Consider the following 19,249-nt stretch of genomic DNA (forward strand, 5'->3'; position numbering starts at 1 on the left):
AACGGGACATGTGATAACCAGCCACCGGTGGAAACGTTTGGTCTGGAAGAGTTGCACGTGGCCACCATTCACGTTGCCGGTGCCCTTATCTCTTGCCGTTGGAGCTGCAAGTTTGGTGTTGTTGTGCCTTAGGATATTTCAATGTCGAACGAGAGTGACATAAGCCAACGTAAATCCTCCAAAGATTCCATAAAATAAGAGAGGGAAAAAAAACCAGAAAGTTCGGCATCCTTGTCCCTTTTTTTTTTGTCCAATAGGTAATAGAAATACCTCCTTCAGACTCAACTCCTTTTGCAGACTGGGAAACAAAAATATCTGAACTGCAAATCTGTCATTATAGAAGCTCAAGACCACAAGAAAGTCTCCCACTGGCCTCTCCGTTGCCATGACCACCACACCATCAACGACAGCATCAGCACAAACAAGCGGCCCAACTAGCAGCGACGCGTCTGTCTCGGGGCGCTAGAGGCTGTGGTCTCAGGGCCTAAATAATCCCCTAAAACACTCCAGAAGAGGAAAAGAACCACCAGCTGCGGGGGCTGTTTCGGGGCTCTAGAGGCCGTGGTCCCAGGGTCTCACCAGTGAAGAAAAATCTGTCTGGTTTGGTGATGTTCGTGTGGCTGTAGTGGGCGGACAGAGAGAGAGAGAGAGAGAGAGTCCATTTGGAGCTGCACCGACAGGTAAGACTCGTATCACCCAGCCAGTCCTTGTTAGTATTTATTATTCAAGTGTTAATACTGTAATCAAATTTATATTCATATGTATTAAATTCAACTCCAGGAAATCATATAGCAGAACCGAGCTATTTCAAGGACAGTGAGTGTTCATTAAGTTTCCATTTGTTGCAGACATTCATCTAAAGCTATACAGGAGGGCAGCAGCTATGCACCAAATGAAATGGATTTGGCCATAATGTTGATGCTTTGACACAGAGGATGGAATTGTTTGTCACCCTCCTGTGTCTTTCAACAGGTGAGTACCATCACACGTATTGCTCTTGTCTTTGGTGTTTGATAAAGCGTCTTCACCAGAGGAGCATTTCTGTCGTTAACTTGCGTATTGGAATAGCAAACTGAATTTTACATTATTGATTTTTCCAGACAACAGCTCAAAACTTCTAGACTTTCCTCATATGCTATTTTCATCATCATCATCATCATCACCACTTGAAATTAGTTGCAAATTATTCATAAAAAAAGTAGCTACCTGATTATAATATACCTAAACTTTTTGTATGTTTGTAAATCTAATATTGGTTATGCAGTGATGAGATAAATAATTTAGTATCTATTCTCTCATATGTGTTCTTTTCATCATGGTCAGTCTATGCAGTTTGGAGGAGTATGTTTTTAAATTTTCATGTATGTTTTTTTCACAAATAGTCTATGGAAACCATCGTACCATCAACTGGACAAAGCCTTCAGGATGGAAAGGTTATATGGAACACCCACCTGGGGCTCCATTCTCCCCCTGCCCCTGTGACATGGCCTCCAATTTCTGTGACCCCAGCTGTTGTTGTGATGAGGTCAGTTATGCTAATTCCACATTTGTGGTGTTTTAAATCTTAATGGAATCATAGAAGTCTTTGAGGTATGCTAGTAAGAAGAAAAGGAGGAAGAATTTATTTTCTCAAGCTATGATAAGTAAACAATTTAATGTATTTTCATGATATTTCAGGATTGTGACACCTTTCCCATGAACACGCCAAGCTGTCCCTCTTCTGTTATTGAAGCCCAAGCAAAGGAATCAGTCTCTCCCCATGCCTGCAAGTACTTTGGACTCTTTTCACCAGAGTGGCACAGTTTCTTCTGTCCAGTGAAGGAAAACTCTCCTATCTTAGGTCTCTTTTACCCTCCTGAGCAAGCTATCAGAGATTTTCAGAAGTACCTGACAGTCGTGGGGCAAGAGCATTACAGTTACCAGGAGGAGGCAGTACATATTTCAGACCTGGAGCACTGGCCTCACTATGCACTTGGGGCACATGTGTTGGTGGGGGAAGACTTGGGTGGACCAGTAGTGCGTGGTGCTCTCCAGTTGCCCCAGCCAGTATTGGAAGGCTTCTGTGTGGACACTTTTCCTGTACATTTCTTGGAAGACTTCAGCCATGAGTGTCCAGTCATCATGTCTCCAGGAAAGTGTGAGTCTGAGGCATCCTTAAGTGTGGCAAGCTATCTCCAGCCAAGTGATAGAACTACCACAGACCAGCCTGCAGGCCTTTCACAGGTCATAGGGAACCTGAGTAGCTTGAATTTTGTCAATGCCTCAGTGCAATATCAGTGGTTGGAGGACATCACTGGATTCATCAAGGTGCAGGGAGTAAACATACCTACTCTTCTGGCTCAGAGCAGTGCTGCTGACCTGGAGGGTGACATTCTTCCATATCTTGATGAGGCAACAGACCAGTGCCACAATGTAGTGCTGGCTGTGGAGTATCATTTAGCATGGGAGGGGCCTGCCATAGTTAACGTTGCTGCCACCATCACTTTGGGCAGTGTTCCAGTGTTTCCAGAACCCAAAGAGGATGCATGCACCACTTTCGAGGAGCAAAACCCAACATGTGTCATACCCCCAGCACCTTGGCCTCTCCCCCTCTCTGCTACACCACAAGTCTTCCTCATCCAGCACTTTAAGGTCCAGTTTCACCATTCTCCCACCACTAATGCCTCAGGTGACGCCAGTGACTTTACCCCTGAGGAGGCTGAGATGGGAAAACTAAGCATCCCTGAAAGGTCTGGCAACCCAGGATACTTGTTACACAGACCCCTCCTGGCAGGTTATGTTGAGTGAGTACTTGGGGTAGCATATGTTGCCCCTTTCAAAAACCCTCTCAGTTTGATGTAGTTATCTGTCAAAAAAAGGGTAATTGTATAGTATGTATGTATTGTCTTGGTGTTACTGTTTTGTATACCATATTTTGCTCAACTTTTGATGTGTGGGTTCTGATCAGAATGAACAAGTTGTAAGAAATCATGAATGCCCAACAAAATAATATCAGAATTAGGAATCAGTGTAACTTTATCAAGCTCTTCCTTCAGGTACAACAACAGTACAGGGGAGGAAAACAGCACAAATGACAACCTGCTGTCTGTGGTTCTGAATGTCTCCACAGGACTCTATGTGTGGAGGCCAGGTAAGAGCTGTTTGTTGTCTTTCATTCTGCTGAGGTATTCTTTTTTTCTCACTTTGGTTCTGTAAACGATTATGAGATTTTTAGAAATTAAAATCAGCTGTACTATTTCATATTTCTACAGATGAAAGTGGGAGCTGCCACACATTACCCATGGAGAAGGTCACATTTGGGGTAGACATGTTCTCAGCTTGCCTCTACAAATGGTCTGCTGTGATCTTTTGCTCTGATCTAAGGTAAAAATTTGGGTTGCTCCTATCCATTAGCCAGACTTCTCAGATAACTATTCAGAATGGTTTAAGTTATATTGTTTCTGAGCCTCACAGTAGTGCAGCCCATGGAAGAGTTGAAACAACCATGGAAGACATTATTCAAATAGTTCTTGTACTTTTTTTTCAGGGAGACTCTTGAAGAAGCACTGTATTCTTTGGTGCAGGCAGAAGTGATCAGTGCTTTTGGATGGCCTAATGTCACCAATGAAGAGGACTTCTTGCCCATTATCTTGTAAGTTAAGAGGTGTGTGTTCAATGCTTACAGCCATCTTCCTGGGTTGTGAGCGACCTAACTTCTAGTTGGGCGAGATTTATGTGATATCGATGAAATAGTTGATCAGCTGAGTCTGGTATGTTATTTTTTCCAGTGAGCACCACAAAGAGGACAACAAGACCAGTGGTAGTGGGTGTGATATTCCATCAGCCCTGGAGTACACGATCATCTACCAGAATGTATTGGAGGAGCACAGTTCAGCCCTTGCTGTTCATCAGGTCATTGGTGCTTCTGTCAGGTGAGGTGGTATGGTGGCTTCTGACAGCTGTTTATTGTATGTTGGACTTTACTGTGTATGACCATTTGTACCAACCTCGTCACCACTGTACCATGATCTCTTCTCAAGTCATTCATTGTAACTTGATTGCAGCTTCATTTCAAATGAACATGTCATTGAAAATTTATGCCTCAGTAGTATACAGGGTCTTGTGGCAAGCAGCATATTAGTAAGCTTCACATATGTTTTCTTTTAAAATTTTATGGAGAGAAAGACATATTGTATTAAGAAACACATGTGTAATTAGCTATATGTTGGAGGGATACGTGTCTTGGTCCTTGGTTATAAAAATCTCATAGCAATGCCTCCTTTGATCTCTTCTAGGCTGCGTTACAAGACCCTCCACTTTGGCCACAACTTCAGCTCTGGATCTCAGCTCCTCACCTCAAGTGTAGTGTTTTCCCATCAACCAAGACCCTCAGGATTGTCTAGGTAAGGAGGTCTATTGCTTGTTGATGTCTTATAAACAAACTACTGTGAAAATAATTTAATGTTTATCTATCACTAACAGAACACAGTAGAGCATTTTTCATACCTCAACTCAATTTTCCATTTTTTCCTGATATGAGTAGTACTAATTGGAATGATGAATAAAAATTAACAAGCACAGCTATATGCCACTTTTCTCACACTTCGTTCTTCTCCCTCAGATTCTGGGAGGCGATGGAAGACCGGTGGTGTGAGAGAGGAACCTGCTGGAGGGAGGTGCTCTGGCCGTGGACTCATGGCTGGACAGGGATGGGATGGGGTGATCAGGACCACCCCTCCATCACCCTCGCCTCCCTGCTGGCCCAGTCCTTTCTTGCCTTAGTACTCCTCATACCTCCTCTGGTTCTCACATTTACTCAAGGTTTCAGACTATCATGGTGAGTGAATGTGGGTGTGAGTGTCAAATGTAATGCAGTGCCTTAGACGATCTCCAGTTGTGTTGCACTACATATCATCAAACTAGTCAAAATATTAAGAGTTTCATTTATATGAATGAATCATGATGTCTCAGGGATCAAGATATGTTTAATACACTTTGTGCACCCAGAATGTTTTGAGGTATCGCCTGGTCATAGTTCATAGATTTTGTACATAATCTTAGCAGTTAGCATCCATTTTTATCAGGCATCATGATTGTCTTACCTTATTGAAGTACTTCAACCAGCCATTATATCATTATGATACGAATGGATGCAAGTATTGGAATGATTCATGATATAACTTATGCATTGCATTGCAAACTTTATTGAAGTTAGACCAGATGGGTTCCTTAGTATATTATTGCTGTCAGTGGAGTCTTATTTTACTTTTTACTTTATTCAGATGCCTTGAGTTTATTAACTTTTGGAAAGAAAAATTACATTTTTTACATAAGGTGTAGATATAAAGTGACTAAGGAAAAGGGAAATTCACCCTTAGAAATCTTTGAAGGCTACAAGTCTAAATGTACAAGAACATGAAAAGTGTAAATGAAGGACATAGTGAAGTTGTGGGCAAGATGAAGTGGCTGAAGTCTTCAAGTTGAGTTCATCCACTTCTTTCTTTTTCATTTTGAAGGCCAGCTCACTTGTCTTTGTCTATGGCATTGACATATCTGGAATTGAAAGATTTTGACAGCCTCATACACTGTATGCACCATGAAGAAAATATATCCTCTCATAATGAAAACCTAAGCTTATGTGTTCCCTAGCTTTATGTTATTATTAAGCTCTGAGTATAAAAAAGTCTTGATCATCTGAAAATGAAAGGGTCCTCCAGTATATGATGTAAATCAGTCAACAATACACACCATTGTTTGATGGGGAAACTATATCTTAACATAGGTCAAACTTCATTTGCTAATAACTATATGATGTGGTGAATGACAATGACACATCATCAACATCCACATCAAGTAGTTTTACTACTTTCATCTGTATCAGTGTTTTGGTTCAACTGTGGCCAAATACCCCCTGCCAAGGATCACTACCTCCCTCACCAAGAACCTGCTTTGAATGGTGCACTAACTTGCATGCTTACTCTTACTCATTTATATAATGTCTGCACCCCACACACATGCTCACCACTCCAGCTCTTGTCATAGCACCCAGAAGAAACTGGCTTTAAGGTATATTATTAAGATGAATCAACATGAGAATGGGCTGATCTGCCCTTATAAAGCTTGTTGCTAAATATAGTAGTTACATCAAACATAAACATTGATTCTATCATCAAACATAGACATTTAGGTCCATCAAATGTAGTCATTCATGGACCTTCAGTGAAGGAAGTCTATAACTTACATAATGGCTGCCCCCCAGTAACCAGCATTGAAGATGAAGAAGATGATGGGCAGGATGATGCGGCTGAACACCATCAGTGACATGTTCACATCCTTGTTCTCAGACCAGTTTGCCTGCCTGAATGCTCGGCCATAGATAGGCAGTCTGCGCGGCTCCTCATGCCTGGGAGAACAGTCTCTTAATTATCACTACTAGATCCCTAATTTCTTATTGTTTGTAACTTGTTTGCAATTAGAAACTTAGAGTCACTGTAAACTGTGATAGAGGACTATGTGTGAAATGGCATTAATTAACAGAGTGGAAGACATTCAGCAAAATAATTCTCTTACCAATTTTTGGCATTCTCTGACCAGACTTCTTGATCAGTTATGGGCTTGATCTCTGCCTCCCCCACAGGTTTAATGTGGATAGTCAGGTTCCCAGAGGCCCCAAGGCTCTTGACAGGTGTACTCTCGTCTGCTGTGTTCCCTGTTACTTGAAAGCATTGGCCAATTTTTTTCTAAAAAAAAAGGCAACAGGTGTAAAAGAATAAATTGCAGCATTATCATCTTTGGGTTAGAAAATATAGTTTCCTACATTACTTCAAGGTAAATGAGCAGATTTTATCTTTTCTATATATCAAACAAAGTTCATTTGACAGCTCAGTACACACTGTCCTCTCTCTTTTCTGAAGGATGGGAAAAAGTTACTGATGCATTAACTACTTGTTACCATAAAGAATTGTTATGCAGCAGTGTTAAAGTCTGTGTGAGTGCAGTTGTCAACCTACAAAGGCCCTGCTCAGCCAGCCTTTCTTGGCAAATATGGGCTGCTGAGAAAAGTCCACTAAGGTCTGGAGCATGACCACATTGAAGATCATGACAATGGAGAAGAAGAGCCACACGTCCACAAGCTTGAAGTAAGAGGTCTTCGGCAATGAGTTGGAGGTCTGAGAGAGAGCAACATAAAAACGTACCCCATTACAATCAAGCTAAAAGATGCTGCTCTTCATCCAGTTTAATATCTCCAGATCTCCATTTTTTTTTCATAAATTATCACAGCCCCGGGCGGGGCTAAAACAAATTAGTAGATAGATTGATGGACGGAAGGCGCGGAAAACATTCGGTTTGATCTGGACACTCACCACTGTGAAAAGGTAAAGATCAATGGGCTGGGCTGAGCCCCCAAGATCCCAAATACGTCCCTGGTGGTGTTCCCTACTCCCTGGCACGGACATTGAACACCATAAAACTCAGAGATAACCTGACCCGAAATTATTAAAGGCAAGCAGGAAGTTACTATGTTAGAGGTGACGAATTTAATATGTGAAACACACACACACACACACACACCTGCGTGAAGAGTGAGGACAACACGAGCAGCGAAGTAAGCGCCACCACGATGCGGGAGTTGAAGTCGTCGGGGTTGAAGAAGAGCGTGGCGTAGGCGATGAGCATGAGCAGTGTGGTGGGGATGTAGAGCGTCAGCAGGTAGAAGCCGTAGCGCCGCACGAAGCGAACCTCCACCACCAGGGAGGAAAACTCTTCGTTGGGCAGCGACCGCACGGAGAGGTGGCCTTCGAGAGGCAGAATGAGATAGAACTGATGTGTAAGGCCTGACTCGAGTATAAAAGTTAAAAAGTGGTGATAATCCATGACAGTGATAAAAACCCACCGTACTCTCGGAAAGTGGCCTGTTGTTGCGGAAAACCTGATAGAGCAAACGTATGGTGGTCCTTGTTCTATCAATATGTTAAGCTTGATTCGAAATTTAAAATAAGGTAAAAGATAAAGAAAAGGTTCTTTGATAAAATACGGTAGTGTTTGATTCTTAAAAAAAAAAAAAAAAACAGTGTCGCTGATCGGATATACAAATGCAAGGTGGTTCAAGTTATATCAATTTAGTTCGAGAATAAAAAAAGCTAAAAGGTGAAAAAAGGCGCCAACTTACAAGAGAGCTACACACTTTTGCATCTACCTATAACGTTTAATTAATAGGCTACTGCAACAACTATAAAGATGCTCTCTGTAAAAGGAATTATAATATACAAGCTACCAGATATTGAGGTGATTGCTGCAATTCGTGCCAGTATGCAAAATCAGTGTTTAAATCACAGAAAAAAAAATACAACTAAACAACACATTACTTTCTTTTTTTTTTTTTTTACAACAAAGGAGACAGCTCAAGGGCACAAAAAAGGAAACAATAATAAAAAAAGCCCGCTACTCGCTGCTCCTATAAAAAGAATCAAAAGAGGTGGCCGAAAGAGAGGTCAATTTCGGGAGGAGAGGTGTCCTGATACTTGTAGGGATGACACTGTTTTCAAGGTTTGTTCTATCATTTTTACACAGGTAGGAAGTTTGAAGCTATGCCCGGGGAAACGTCGGCAAAAGATAGCAGGGAGAGCAACACAACAACAGGCTAGTACAGGATAATGAGATGAACACCAGAAATTGAAACCCTAACTGAAGTATTTAGGTGAGAGGCGCCTCCAGTCAAAAACTCGGTCCAAACAAAGCCATCAGATGAAGACCCACAAACAAGGAAAGGGTTCGTAGAAGGTTAGTTTGTTTAGTGGTATACGATCTCTCTCTCTCTCTCTCTCTCTCTCTCTCTCTCTGCATCTAAACTAAGGGATAACCGATCAAACCTTACAGAGACATTAATTTTCATCTTTTAAGAATTTTACTCTACATAAATTCTTATTAGCCGAAGGGTTATTGAAAATCTCTCTCTTTTGATTCATCCAGATTCCATTTACGTCCATTCTTTTAAAGTTTGATAAATTTGTGCATGAAACTATATAAAACTGGTGGGATATTGCTGAGTTGCGTATGACAAGCATCACAAATTTTCGCTGTGTTCTTCATGCATGACCGCTCAGCCGATCTGGTTTGGCCTATTCACCGATGGAGTACTCGATGAGGCTGGTCCTGCCCGTATAGTTGGCCAGCACGGGCACTAACTTCATGTAGTTCGCTGAGGCAGACGTCAGCATGAAGAACATGCTGCACACCTACGGAAAGAAAGGAACGGTGACAACATGATTATTTAATATAACCGTAAAAACTTTAATCAAGGCAGAACTCCAGAGGCATCCATTTAGTTATTATCATGAGAATTATGCGATACTAAAATCGTGATATCCGACCCTTTATTTCTATATTCAGAGTTATTCCACCTATTATTACGACATGATTTATCTATGCGCTACCTTGAGGGAAATAACCTTTGTATATGATGAACAAATTCAGTTAATTACAGAAGATAATTTGCATTAATGGTATGTTCAATCACTAAAAGAAACCGTATTTGTGAACACTTCCATTCAGCAAAACATTTTCATCTCTGCTACAAAGCAAAAACGTTTCTATCGATGAGAACCTCCATGATGAGAACCATTGCAGATTTAAGGATATATTATTTGAATGTTCACTAATTTACCGCGCAAAGTTATCTGATCTGCAGTGAAACTATACATAATAATTGCCTATAGAGTGCACTTAAGACGAATATATCCCCATCGAGGCTTACCTGAGCGTCGAAGGGGAACATGAGGAGGTCGAAGTCGCAGCTGTAGGTGACGCTGTACACCTGGCTCATGACCAGGCTGTTCTCAGAGCCCGAAAATATGTTCACTGGCAAAAAGGTGAAGAGGGAGAATATAATATTGTTTGTTCAGATGTGTGTGGGGGGGGAATGACGTACAGACATGAGAGAGCAAAGGACTTGACCTTCCTCCTGTGGCGTCGAGGATGAAAGAACTGAGACAGAGTTACACGTAAAGGTTCTCTTAGAAGTTTCGACATTGGGTTTGTGCATAGTCAGTGTGGTGTGGTATTATAATGACTTTCTGTCAGTGTGGTGTGGTATTATAATGACTTTCTGTCAGTGTGGTGTGGTATTATAATGACTTTCTGTCAGTGTGGTGTGGTATTATAATGACTTTCTGTCAGTGTGGTGTGGTATTATAATGACTTTCTGTCAGTGTGGTGTGGTATTATAATGACTTTCTGTCAGTGTGGTGTGGTATTATAATGGCTTTCTTCCCATGTTTTTATTACTTTGTATATTTGGAACACGTACGTACGTATTTGGGTGTGCATGCTTACATGCATGCACTCATTGCGGGTGTGACTGTACACACTTACTTTGTGAGGTAAGTGTGTGTATGTAAGTGTAGTTGAGTGTACATGCTTACGCTTCTTATGATTAAATGGTGTCGGTAATTGTACACATACTTACCCCCAAGTGTTTGTGGGTGTGGGTTTCTATTCACACACATGCCCTCCTGTGGATGCAGGCGCGAGTAGCTGTGTACACACTCTCATTCTGAGTGTGGGTAACGCTGTATGTGTAGTGTACACACTTACCCTCATCCTGGGTGTGGGTGTGGGTGGGTGTAAACACTTACCTTCCTTGTGGGTGTGGGTGGGTGTATAGACTTACCCTCCGTGTGGGTGTGGGTGGGTGTACGCCTACCCTCCTTGTGGGTGTGGATGTTCGAGGGTGTATACATTTATTACTCTCTTTGTGGATGTGGGTGGGTCAGACACACTCACCCTCTTTCGTAAACTCTGGGCCCCCCTCCACCGAGGAGCCCTCCTGCAGACACTCCACGCGCGAGCCCTGGTTCAGGTTGGTGAAAACGTTGCCGTGTGCGTTCCTGAAGAACACCAGTGGCGTCCAAATCTTCTTCATGCTCTCCTCCGAAAGCATATTGAGGGTGGGGTCCGTCTTGAGGTTGAAATAGTTGAGTCGCGGGTCCCTCCAGCCCAGCAGTAACTGGAAGGTGGTGACGAAGGTGAGGTCCTGCGTGGCCACGGAAGGGAAGGAGATAACGTTGACGGTAAAGTCAATGTCCAACGACCCGTTCATGGTGGCGGGCGATGGAGGGATGTTAATCTGGTAGTTTGAAGGCACATCCACCAGGCTGCAGTAATGCTCGTCGCTCTGGTCGAGGCAGTCCACGCGCAGGTCGCACCGCTGTTGCAGGCTGATGCAGGTGCCGTCCTCGCAGGTGAACATTCCCTTCCCGCACTCAGACAGAGTCAAGTTGATGATGCTTCCCGCCTGAAGACCACACACCTCACTCATCATCTGCCACGGATTGGTGCCGAAGGGGTAATGCACGCCTCGCCGCGGCTCCCACACAGCCGAGGCCTTCACCTGACAATGGAGGAGCAAACTGAACATTTGATGTCCAGCTGACAAACAATAGTACTTAATAACTAGATGACTAGTTGATTTTTTTCTATACTGAATCATCATGCTTATCAGATACTAATTTCATAGCCCAAGCAAATCAGCAGTGCATGACAGTCAGTGAAGCATGTGCCGACGTACCCACCTTAAGAGACTCCATGACCCAAACGCCTCGTGTTGAGTTCCAGTAAATATCTGTGTGGAAGAAGCCTCTGAGGGAGGGATGGCCATCCTTCACTTCCCCCATTAGGTACTGGATGTTGAAGGGGGACTCCTCACACATCGCAGGACCCTTCAGGTGGAACACCGGCGGCGCCTCAAACTCACAAGGCACGCAGAAAGCATAGGAGTCCAGGCAGGCGATATCCGACCAGTAGCCAGGGTAGGCGCCGTGCAGCATCACCAGACAGTTCTCCGCGGTGCCGCCGTTGGGTCCAGTGCCCCTCCATGTGTTCTCCCAGGTGATGGGCGCCCCAGAGCCCCAGTACTTCCATGTCCGCTCTTGACCCAAGTCATTGGCTCCCAGCCACAGGTACGAGGCGCCTACCTTACCAGAACAGTACTCTGCCTTGTCCCTGGAGGACTCGTACACCAGGGCGTTCTCTTCCGCCGTCCTCGGCACGGTCAGGATCCCGCCCACAACCTGACAAAAGTGTATGGCGTGGTTCAGAGTGTAGCGTCGCGGGAACACCTTGAAGGAGCGGGAGCTGGTGAAGCATAAATCCTCCACGTTGCGTAACTCGAAGTGGACTTCTCCGTGCATCTCCCATTTTTGAGACGACCATCCCAGCACTGGACGCTCCGTCGACTCCAGACACGCTGCCATCTGTGCCACACACCACCAAAGTTCAGCTTGGTGCACCAGAGTTCGCACGCAAGGATTCAGAAAGCTAGCAGGAACGTTTGAGAGATACATCGCATTTTATTCCTGGGGGGACACTACGTACTTCGAGGGAGAATCGTTCTTTTTTTTTAATACAATTATTAAACAATAGTAATTAACAGATAATAATGATAATAATAATAATAATAATAATAATAATAATAATAATAATAATAATAATAATAATAATAGTGATAATAATAATAATAATAATAATAATAATAATAATAATAATAATAATAATAATAATAATAATAATAATAATAATAATAATAATAATGATTAGTTAATAATAGATTAATAAAATATATCATGTTTCCTCTAATTTCTTGGAATGTTAGGGAGAGGCAGTCAAAATACTGCCTCTCAGAGAGGAAATATTATCCCCATCATGACGCTGCTAAGTAGCTTTTTACAACCCTTCCCTACAATGCAACACTTCACCACATCGTTTCCCGTGTGTGCCAAGGCCGCACAGCAAGGCGAGGGACTCACCCCACCAATAGCGTCCCGCGAGAGGTAAGAGTCCCAGAAGCTGAGCTGCGTTATCTCGCCGCTGTAGCTTTGGTCCCGCTGGAAGCCGCCCCCCATCGAATCCTGCTCCTGGCCTGCAAACATCAAAGAAAACAACAGGATGAAAGAAATAACAACGTGGAAGAACATGATGGATGGCTCAAATGAAAATGGGGGAACATTGTAAAGGTGACCCTATATTCTTATAAAAGTGCCACATAAAGGAACATGGCGACAAAACATAATGAGAAGGCAAGCTATAAGAGCACAATTATTCATCAGCTCCTCATTGAAGGCCCTCCCAAATGAAGCGGGTCAGTCCTCACCAATAATATACGTTCCGTTCCCGATCAGTGGCTCCCCAAATGGCGGGAAGGAGCCGTGTGCCTGCCGCTCCCCGTTCATGTAGATTTCCCACTCGCCGCTCCTCTCCTGGTACTGGAAGCAGAAGTGTGTCCATACCAGAAGCGGCGTCTCCAGGCTGGTTTGGGCCCACGTGCTGTGCAGTGTGACCTGGTAGCCCGTCATGCGGTGGTCTGCGGGGAGTTAAAAAAATATAGGGCCATATTTTTAAACACTCCGGCGCCCCAGCACACATATTTGACAAGGCTTTCGTAGGAATTTCGGGCATTTCCGCGGGTAGTTTATTGACCCTAGTGGTAGTTTGACCCTTCTTCTGTCGCATGAACCTCCAAAAACACTCATTAGAACCCGACTGATCTTATTTTTGGCCTTTGGAAATAGTTGATGTGAGAGTCGGAACTGTTTAAGAATACCAACCATAGATAGATAGATGGACACAGAAGGGTGAGAGGGAACAGTGACCTAGGAAACTAATATCACGCTCACACTCCCAGTTGTGGATGCTTTAGTTTTTATACCAGCTGCGTGTGCGAGATGATATTGCTGTTGATAATTAAGTGCATGTGTGCATTCTTAAGGGAGGAGTAAAGGGATGTGCGAGATGGGAAAGGGCTGGGTCACGGAGGTGGTGGTGACCTATCCCTGGCAGCCTCCACCTACCCATCCGCAGTTCGTTGTCCTTATCATCTGACACCGCGTACGACATCATGGTGGACTCCTCCCGGAACCTGAGGAGGCGTATCCTGTAGCAGACGGTGAAGGTTCGCAGGGTGGGGAAGGGCGTGAGAAGGCGGGCGTAGCTGTCGGCGGAGGGCCTCCCGGACTCCTGCAAGACCAGCACCACACGCCTCCCCTCGCTCTCAGCTGTGCCTGCCTCGTCGGCCATGTTCACCACGACCCCGAGATTTGCCTCTGTGGGTGAGAGATGGATAGATAGATAGATAGATAGAGAGAGAGAGAGAGAGAGAGAGAGAGAGAGAGAGAGAGAGAGAGAGAGAGAGAGAGAGAGAGAGAGAGAGAGAGAGAGAGAGAATAAAACAAAAACGAATATATATTGGCGAAAACAGATAAAAAGACGTCGATGAATAAATTTAAATAAATATGCAATAAAAAAAACTGTTAAGGAATGGAGGAAAGAGAGAAAGAAGTCGGTGATTATATGATAAAAACAAGTAAATAAGGCACTCCCTCCCTCCCCCTTTTTTTCTCGATGGTCTGCGTGTGGGTAGGAAGGCGATGATGATGTTCCAATCGCACGTGCTGTCTACTAACTTTCCATTCAGCGACTCCTGCGTTAACCCGGTAGCAGCGACGGGACAAATTTGTGGCTTTACCGTGTAGCAGCGACGGGACAAATTTGTGGCTTTACCGTGTAGCAGCGACGGGACAAATTTGTGGCTTTACCGTGTAGCAGCGACGGGACAAATTTGTGGCTTTACCGTGTAGCAGCGACGGACAAATTTGTGGCTTTACCGCGTAGCAGCGACGGACAAATTTGTGGCTTTACCGTGTAGCAGCGACGGGACAAATTTGTGGCTTTACCGTGTAGCAGCGACAGGACAAATTTGTGGCTTTACCGTGTAGCAGCGACGGGACAAATTTGTGGCTTTACCGTGTAGCAGCGACGGGACAAATTTGTGGCTTTACCGTGTAGCAGCGACGGGACAAATTTGTGGCTCTTCCGTGTAGCAGCGACGGGACAAATTTGTGGCTTTACCGTGTAGCAGCGACGGGACAAATTTGTGGCTTTACCGTGTAGCAGCGACGGGACAAATTTGTGGCTATACCGTGTAGCAACGGACAAATTTGTGGCTCTTCCGTGTAGCAGCGACGGGACAAATTTGTGGCTCTTCCGTGTAGCAGCGACGGGACAAATTTGTGGCTTTACCGTGTAGCAGCGACGGGACAAATTTGTGGCTTTACCCTGTAGCAGCGACGGGACAAATTTGTGGCTCTTCCGTGTAGCAGCGACGGGACAAATTTGTGGCTTTACTGTGTAGCAGCGACGGTACAAATTTGTGGCTTTACCGTGTAGCAGCGACGGGACAAATTTGTGGCTTTACCGTGTAGCAGCGACGGGACAAATTTGTGGCTTTACCGTGTAGCAGCGACGGGACAAATTTGTGGCTTTACCGTGTAGCAGCGACGGGCTAAATTTATGCCATGATTTAAACCCCCAAAAATAGATGTTGCATAACTGATCAGAAATGCTTTGATACATATTATGAAATGGTTTGTGTGAATGATGATTTTTTTTTCTAATTTTTCTCGCACAGAGGGACCATTAAGAAACATGATCCCCGCAGCTACAAGGTTAAGTGGACCATCGCACAGTGCAGAATTATCGTATTATAGGTTAAAAAACAAAAATATTCCACGCCACCGACGGGCTGGGACTGTCCGATATATATTTTTGTTTTCTTACGGCAAGATGAGACTGCCAAAGATCTTGCAAAGAGCTATATTGACTAAACAGAATGCCCGCAACACTACAGGATTAATACAACTGTACCACTCATACGACGGCAGCGGGTGGTGGGTGACGGGTGACAAGCCAGGTCCTTCGCTGTGTGTCTTGATCTTTTAATCTTATATATTCTCTCGTCCTCTTTCTCCTTCTCTCTCATCGCTTTCACTTTCGTTTTCTCTTTCTCGGTGACTCAGGTGTTTGGGAACTTCTGTAAAGGCAGCATGTAGCGTCCAAACTCCTCCTTCTCTACCTGCATCGTCTCCCAAAATAATAATGATAATAAAAAGGGAGCTGCTATTCGCATAACGGAGTCGGAGGCGGAGTCGCGACCTTAAAATTTCCTGGAGTCGGAGTCGCAACCCTAAAATTTCCTGGAGTCGGAGTCGCAACCCTAAAATTTTCTGGACTCGGAGTCGGAAGCGGAATCGTAACCTAAAAATTTCCTGAAGTAGGAGTCGCAACCTTAGAATTTCTTGGAGTCGAAGTCGGAGGCGGAGTCGCAACCCTAAAATTTCCTGGAGTAGGAGTCGTTAGCAGAGTCGCAAAGATGGTGAGTAATACCGTCGTCCTTCAATGAAATCTACCGTAGCTTTGGAAGATCGTGGACACGTCTGAAAACCACGCAAATATAAGAACCACGCCAGCGGACTTCGTGGTTTGACTGAAGATCCACGGAAAATTTGCCCAGTGTAATAGCCCCTTTAATAAGCCTGTTAAGTGTGTAGGCTGAGACACACGTACACTTTTGACCCACCCATCTATACTCTCTTATATTGGAGCAGTGATTAGCGTTCTTTTTTTATCTCTCATTTATTTTCGCCCTTGAGCTGCTTCCTTTGCTGTAAAAAAAAAAAAAAAAACTTCAAACTTTAGGATTACAGTTTTACGACGTGTTAATTTAAACCGGTTTCTCGATAGACTGCTTGATACTGATTCATTGACTGTCACAATAAAAAACGGCATAGTCCAGATGAAAAAGTGAAAAACACATGTCGAGAATAATTTGCTTCTCTCGTCAACACTGAAACAAAGCCGAATACCATGCCAGCGCGATTTCTGCTTTTAATTTTCATTCACTCAAAGCAGCTCAGAACACACCCAAGTCTCTTTTAGTAACTAGATTCGTAGAGCCATATATATTTTTTTTCTCTTGTCAACACTGAAACAAACCCGAATACCATGCCAGCGTGATTTCTGCTTTTAATTTTCATTCACTCAAAGCAGCTCAGAACACACCCAATTAAGTATCTTTTAGCAGCTAGATTCGTAGAGCCATATTTTTTTTTTCCAGTGAAGAGAATGCTTTACCTGTCTCTCTCAACTCGATGTTTATTCAAGGCCAGCAAACTAACTTCTTGTCATTTGGCTTCGTGCATACTGACAAGTTTTTTGGCCGGTGTTGTCAGATGCTTCTGCCTCACACTACATCCATTTCCACAGGCCAAAAAGGAGATTAGTCGGGTTCTAATGGAGTGGTATTTTGGGTGCATGGTATAGAGGAAGGGTCAAACTACTACCAGGGTCATGAAACTACCCCTGGAAATGCTCAAAACTTCTACGAAAGCCATGTCAGATGTGTGAGCTCGGGCGACGAAATTTAATAAGGCCATTTCATTCTACTCCTGAAGTACCAAATGACTCACACACTTTTATAACCGATGCCAATGCTTTCTCCAGGCCAGTAAACTAACTTCTTTTTCTTTGGCACTGTACAGGAATAGGAGGAAGAGGAAGGGGATGTGTATAGGGAAAAGAAACAGGAGGAGGAGAAGGAGGAAGAAAGAGGAGGAGTATTACCAAATGACTGACACTTATAATCCCTTAACAGTGTAGAGTGAATCACCTCCGGAAGTGTCGGCAAGGATCAGGTCACTCCTCGAAGCCACCACCGCCGCTAACAGGAGAAAGAAGACCCCCATGACTCGTCTTCATCAAGGGCGCCGCGGTAGTGAGGGCGAGGCAGCGGACAGGACACTCCCAACCAATACATAACTGTCGACCTCTTTACGTGAAATACCAGTCAGTCAGATAATACTAAAGACTATCTATCTATCTATCTATCAATCTATTTATCTCTCTCTCTCTGTGTGTGTGTGGGGGGGGGGGGGAGATCGAGAGAGTGAGAGAGAGGCTATTCGATTTGCTCCGCTGTAAAATTTAAGTCCCCATCTTGGAAAACGACGAAGTGAAGGGGGGAAGGGAGGGGAGAGAAGGAGGGAGGGTAATGCCACTTCGGTAAAGACCCCACCCCACCCCCACCCCACTACTATATCCTCCCCCCTCGATAAGATTACTATAGTGCCATACCTACCTCCCCCCCCGTCACTCTCTCTTAACCGTGATGTCGAAACAATGTGAATAATTGTTGCGAAGCGATTTTTTTATGCTAATACTTGCTCCAACACACACACAAGAGAGAGAGAGAGAGAGAGAGAGAGAGAGAGAGAGAGAGAGAGAGAGAAGCGGAGTGTTGCGATTATGTAACTCAAGCCTTCCGTTCTTTAGTTGTTGTTGTTATTGTTGTTGTTGTTTATTTAGAATTTTGTTATCATCGAGCTTTTTCGTGTAATAATTATGAAGGTAACCTATTAGTTTTATTGGTAAAGATGAAATGCATGGAATAAAATAATAATAAAAGTAGTAGTAGTAGTAGTAGTAGTAGTAGCTGATGTTGTTGTTGTTGTTGTATATATGGCGAGATGGTTAGTCAGATAGATACAACGTTAGATAGAGAAATAGATAGACGGAGAGATAGAACGAGGATAGATGAGAGAAACGATACAGTTCCAGATAAAAATAGCGGCTCTATCCTCTCGCTTGATGCCGGAATGAAAACGTAAACACGGCTGCAATTCAGTTCTCAATTTTAGATACATCGTTATTGAAACTGTCTAGAAGCTCGTATACAGAAAGCCCGAGGAAGTAGTAGTAGTAGTAGGGGTGGTAGTAATAGTAGTAACTGTTGTTGTTGTAGATATATAGCGAGATGATTAGTTAGATACAACGTCAGATAGATATATAGATAAATGGATAGACAGAACGAGAGCTAGAACGTTCCCTGAGTCCTCGTTCTATGTCTTCAGTAAGCTCGCCGTGACATTCGCTGGCTAATAATAGTACGTCCTTCATCCCGTGAGTATCTTTTAAAGGTAAAGTTATCGCCATGACGTTGCGGTGAATCACATCTCAAGGGAATGACTCAGCAACGCCCGTCGGCTGTGTGCGTGGGAAACCTGGAGGAGGAGAGGAGAAAGAGGAAGAATAGGAGGAGGAAGAGGACGATCAGGAGGAGGAAGAGAAGGAGGAAGGGAAAAAGAAAAAAATAGGAGGAGGAAGAGAATGAGAAAGAAAAAGAGGAAGAATAGGAGGAGGGGAAAGAGGAAGAACAGGAGGAGGAAGAGAAGGAGGAAGGGAAAAAGAAAGAAATAAGAGGAGGAAGAGAATGAGAAAGAAAAAGAGGAAGAATAGGAGGAGGGGAAAGAGGAAGAACAGGAGGAGGAAGGGAAAAAGAAAAAAATAGGAGGAGGAAGAGAATGAGAAAGGAAAAGAGGAAGAATAGGAGGAGGGGAAAGAGGAAGAACAGAAGGAGGAAGAGAAGGAGGAGGGGAAAAAGAAA

The 19,249-nt window shown here is 43.8% G+C and overlaps 2 protein-coding genes across 2 annotated transcripts; one reads left to right on the top strand and one right to left on the bottom strand.

Moving 5' to 3' along the window:
• The first annotated feature begins 71 nt into the window (after nt 1-71).
• Nucleotides 72-5,606, top strand: LOC127008200 (tectonic-2-like). The gene is made up of 10 exons (XM_050879906.1): nt 72-680; nt 849-972; nt 1,383-1,525; nt 1,678-2,783; nt 3,036-3,130; nt 3,252-3,363; nt 3,527-3,631; nt 3,768-3,911; nt 4,275-4,382; nt 4,601-5,606. Exons 2-10 carry the CDS (start codon nt 936-938, stop codon nt 4,818-4,820), a joined length of 2,070 nt encoding a protein of 689 aa, XP_050735863.1. The 5' UTR covers nt 72-680; nt 849-935; the 3' UTR covers nt 4,821-5,606.
• Nucleotides 5,395-17,653, bottom strand: LOC127008201 (uncharacterized). Its single transcript, XM_050879907.1, has 13 exons — nt 17,477-17,653; nt 13,824-14,075; nt 13,127-13,336; nt 12,783-12,895; nt 11,550-12,230; nt 10,762-11,368; nt 9,734-9,837; nt 9,107-9,215; nt 7,552-7,775; nt 6,990-7,148; nt 6,550-6,719; nt 6,221-6,382; nt 5,395-5,532 (listed from the first exon to the last, which is right to left on the bottom strand). The coding sequence occupies exons 1-13, from the start codon at nt 17,550-17,552 to the stop codon at nt 5,502-5,504; spliced, it is 2,898 nt and encodes a 965-aa protein (XP_050735864.1). The 5' UTR covers nt 17,553-17,653; the 3' UTR covers nt 5,395-5,501.
• Nucleotides 17,654-19,249: the final 1,596 nt, after the last annotated feature.

This window comes from Eriocheir sinensis, chromosome 37 (genome assembly GCF_024679095.1).
Source record: "Eriocheir sinensis breed Jianghai 21 chromosome 37, ASM2467909v1, whole genome shotgun sequence".
NCBI lineage: Eukaryota > Metazoa > Arthropoda > Malacostraca > Decapoda > Varunidae > Eriocheir > Eriocheir sinensis.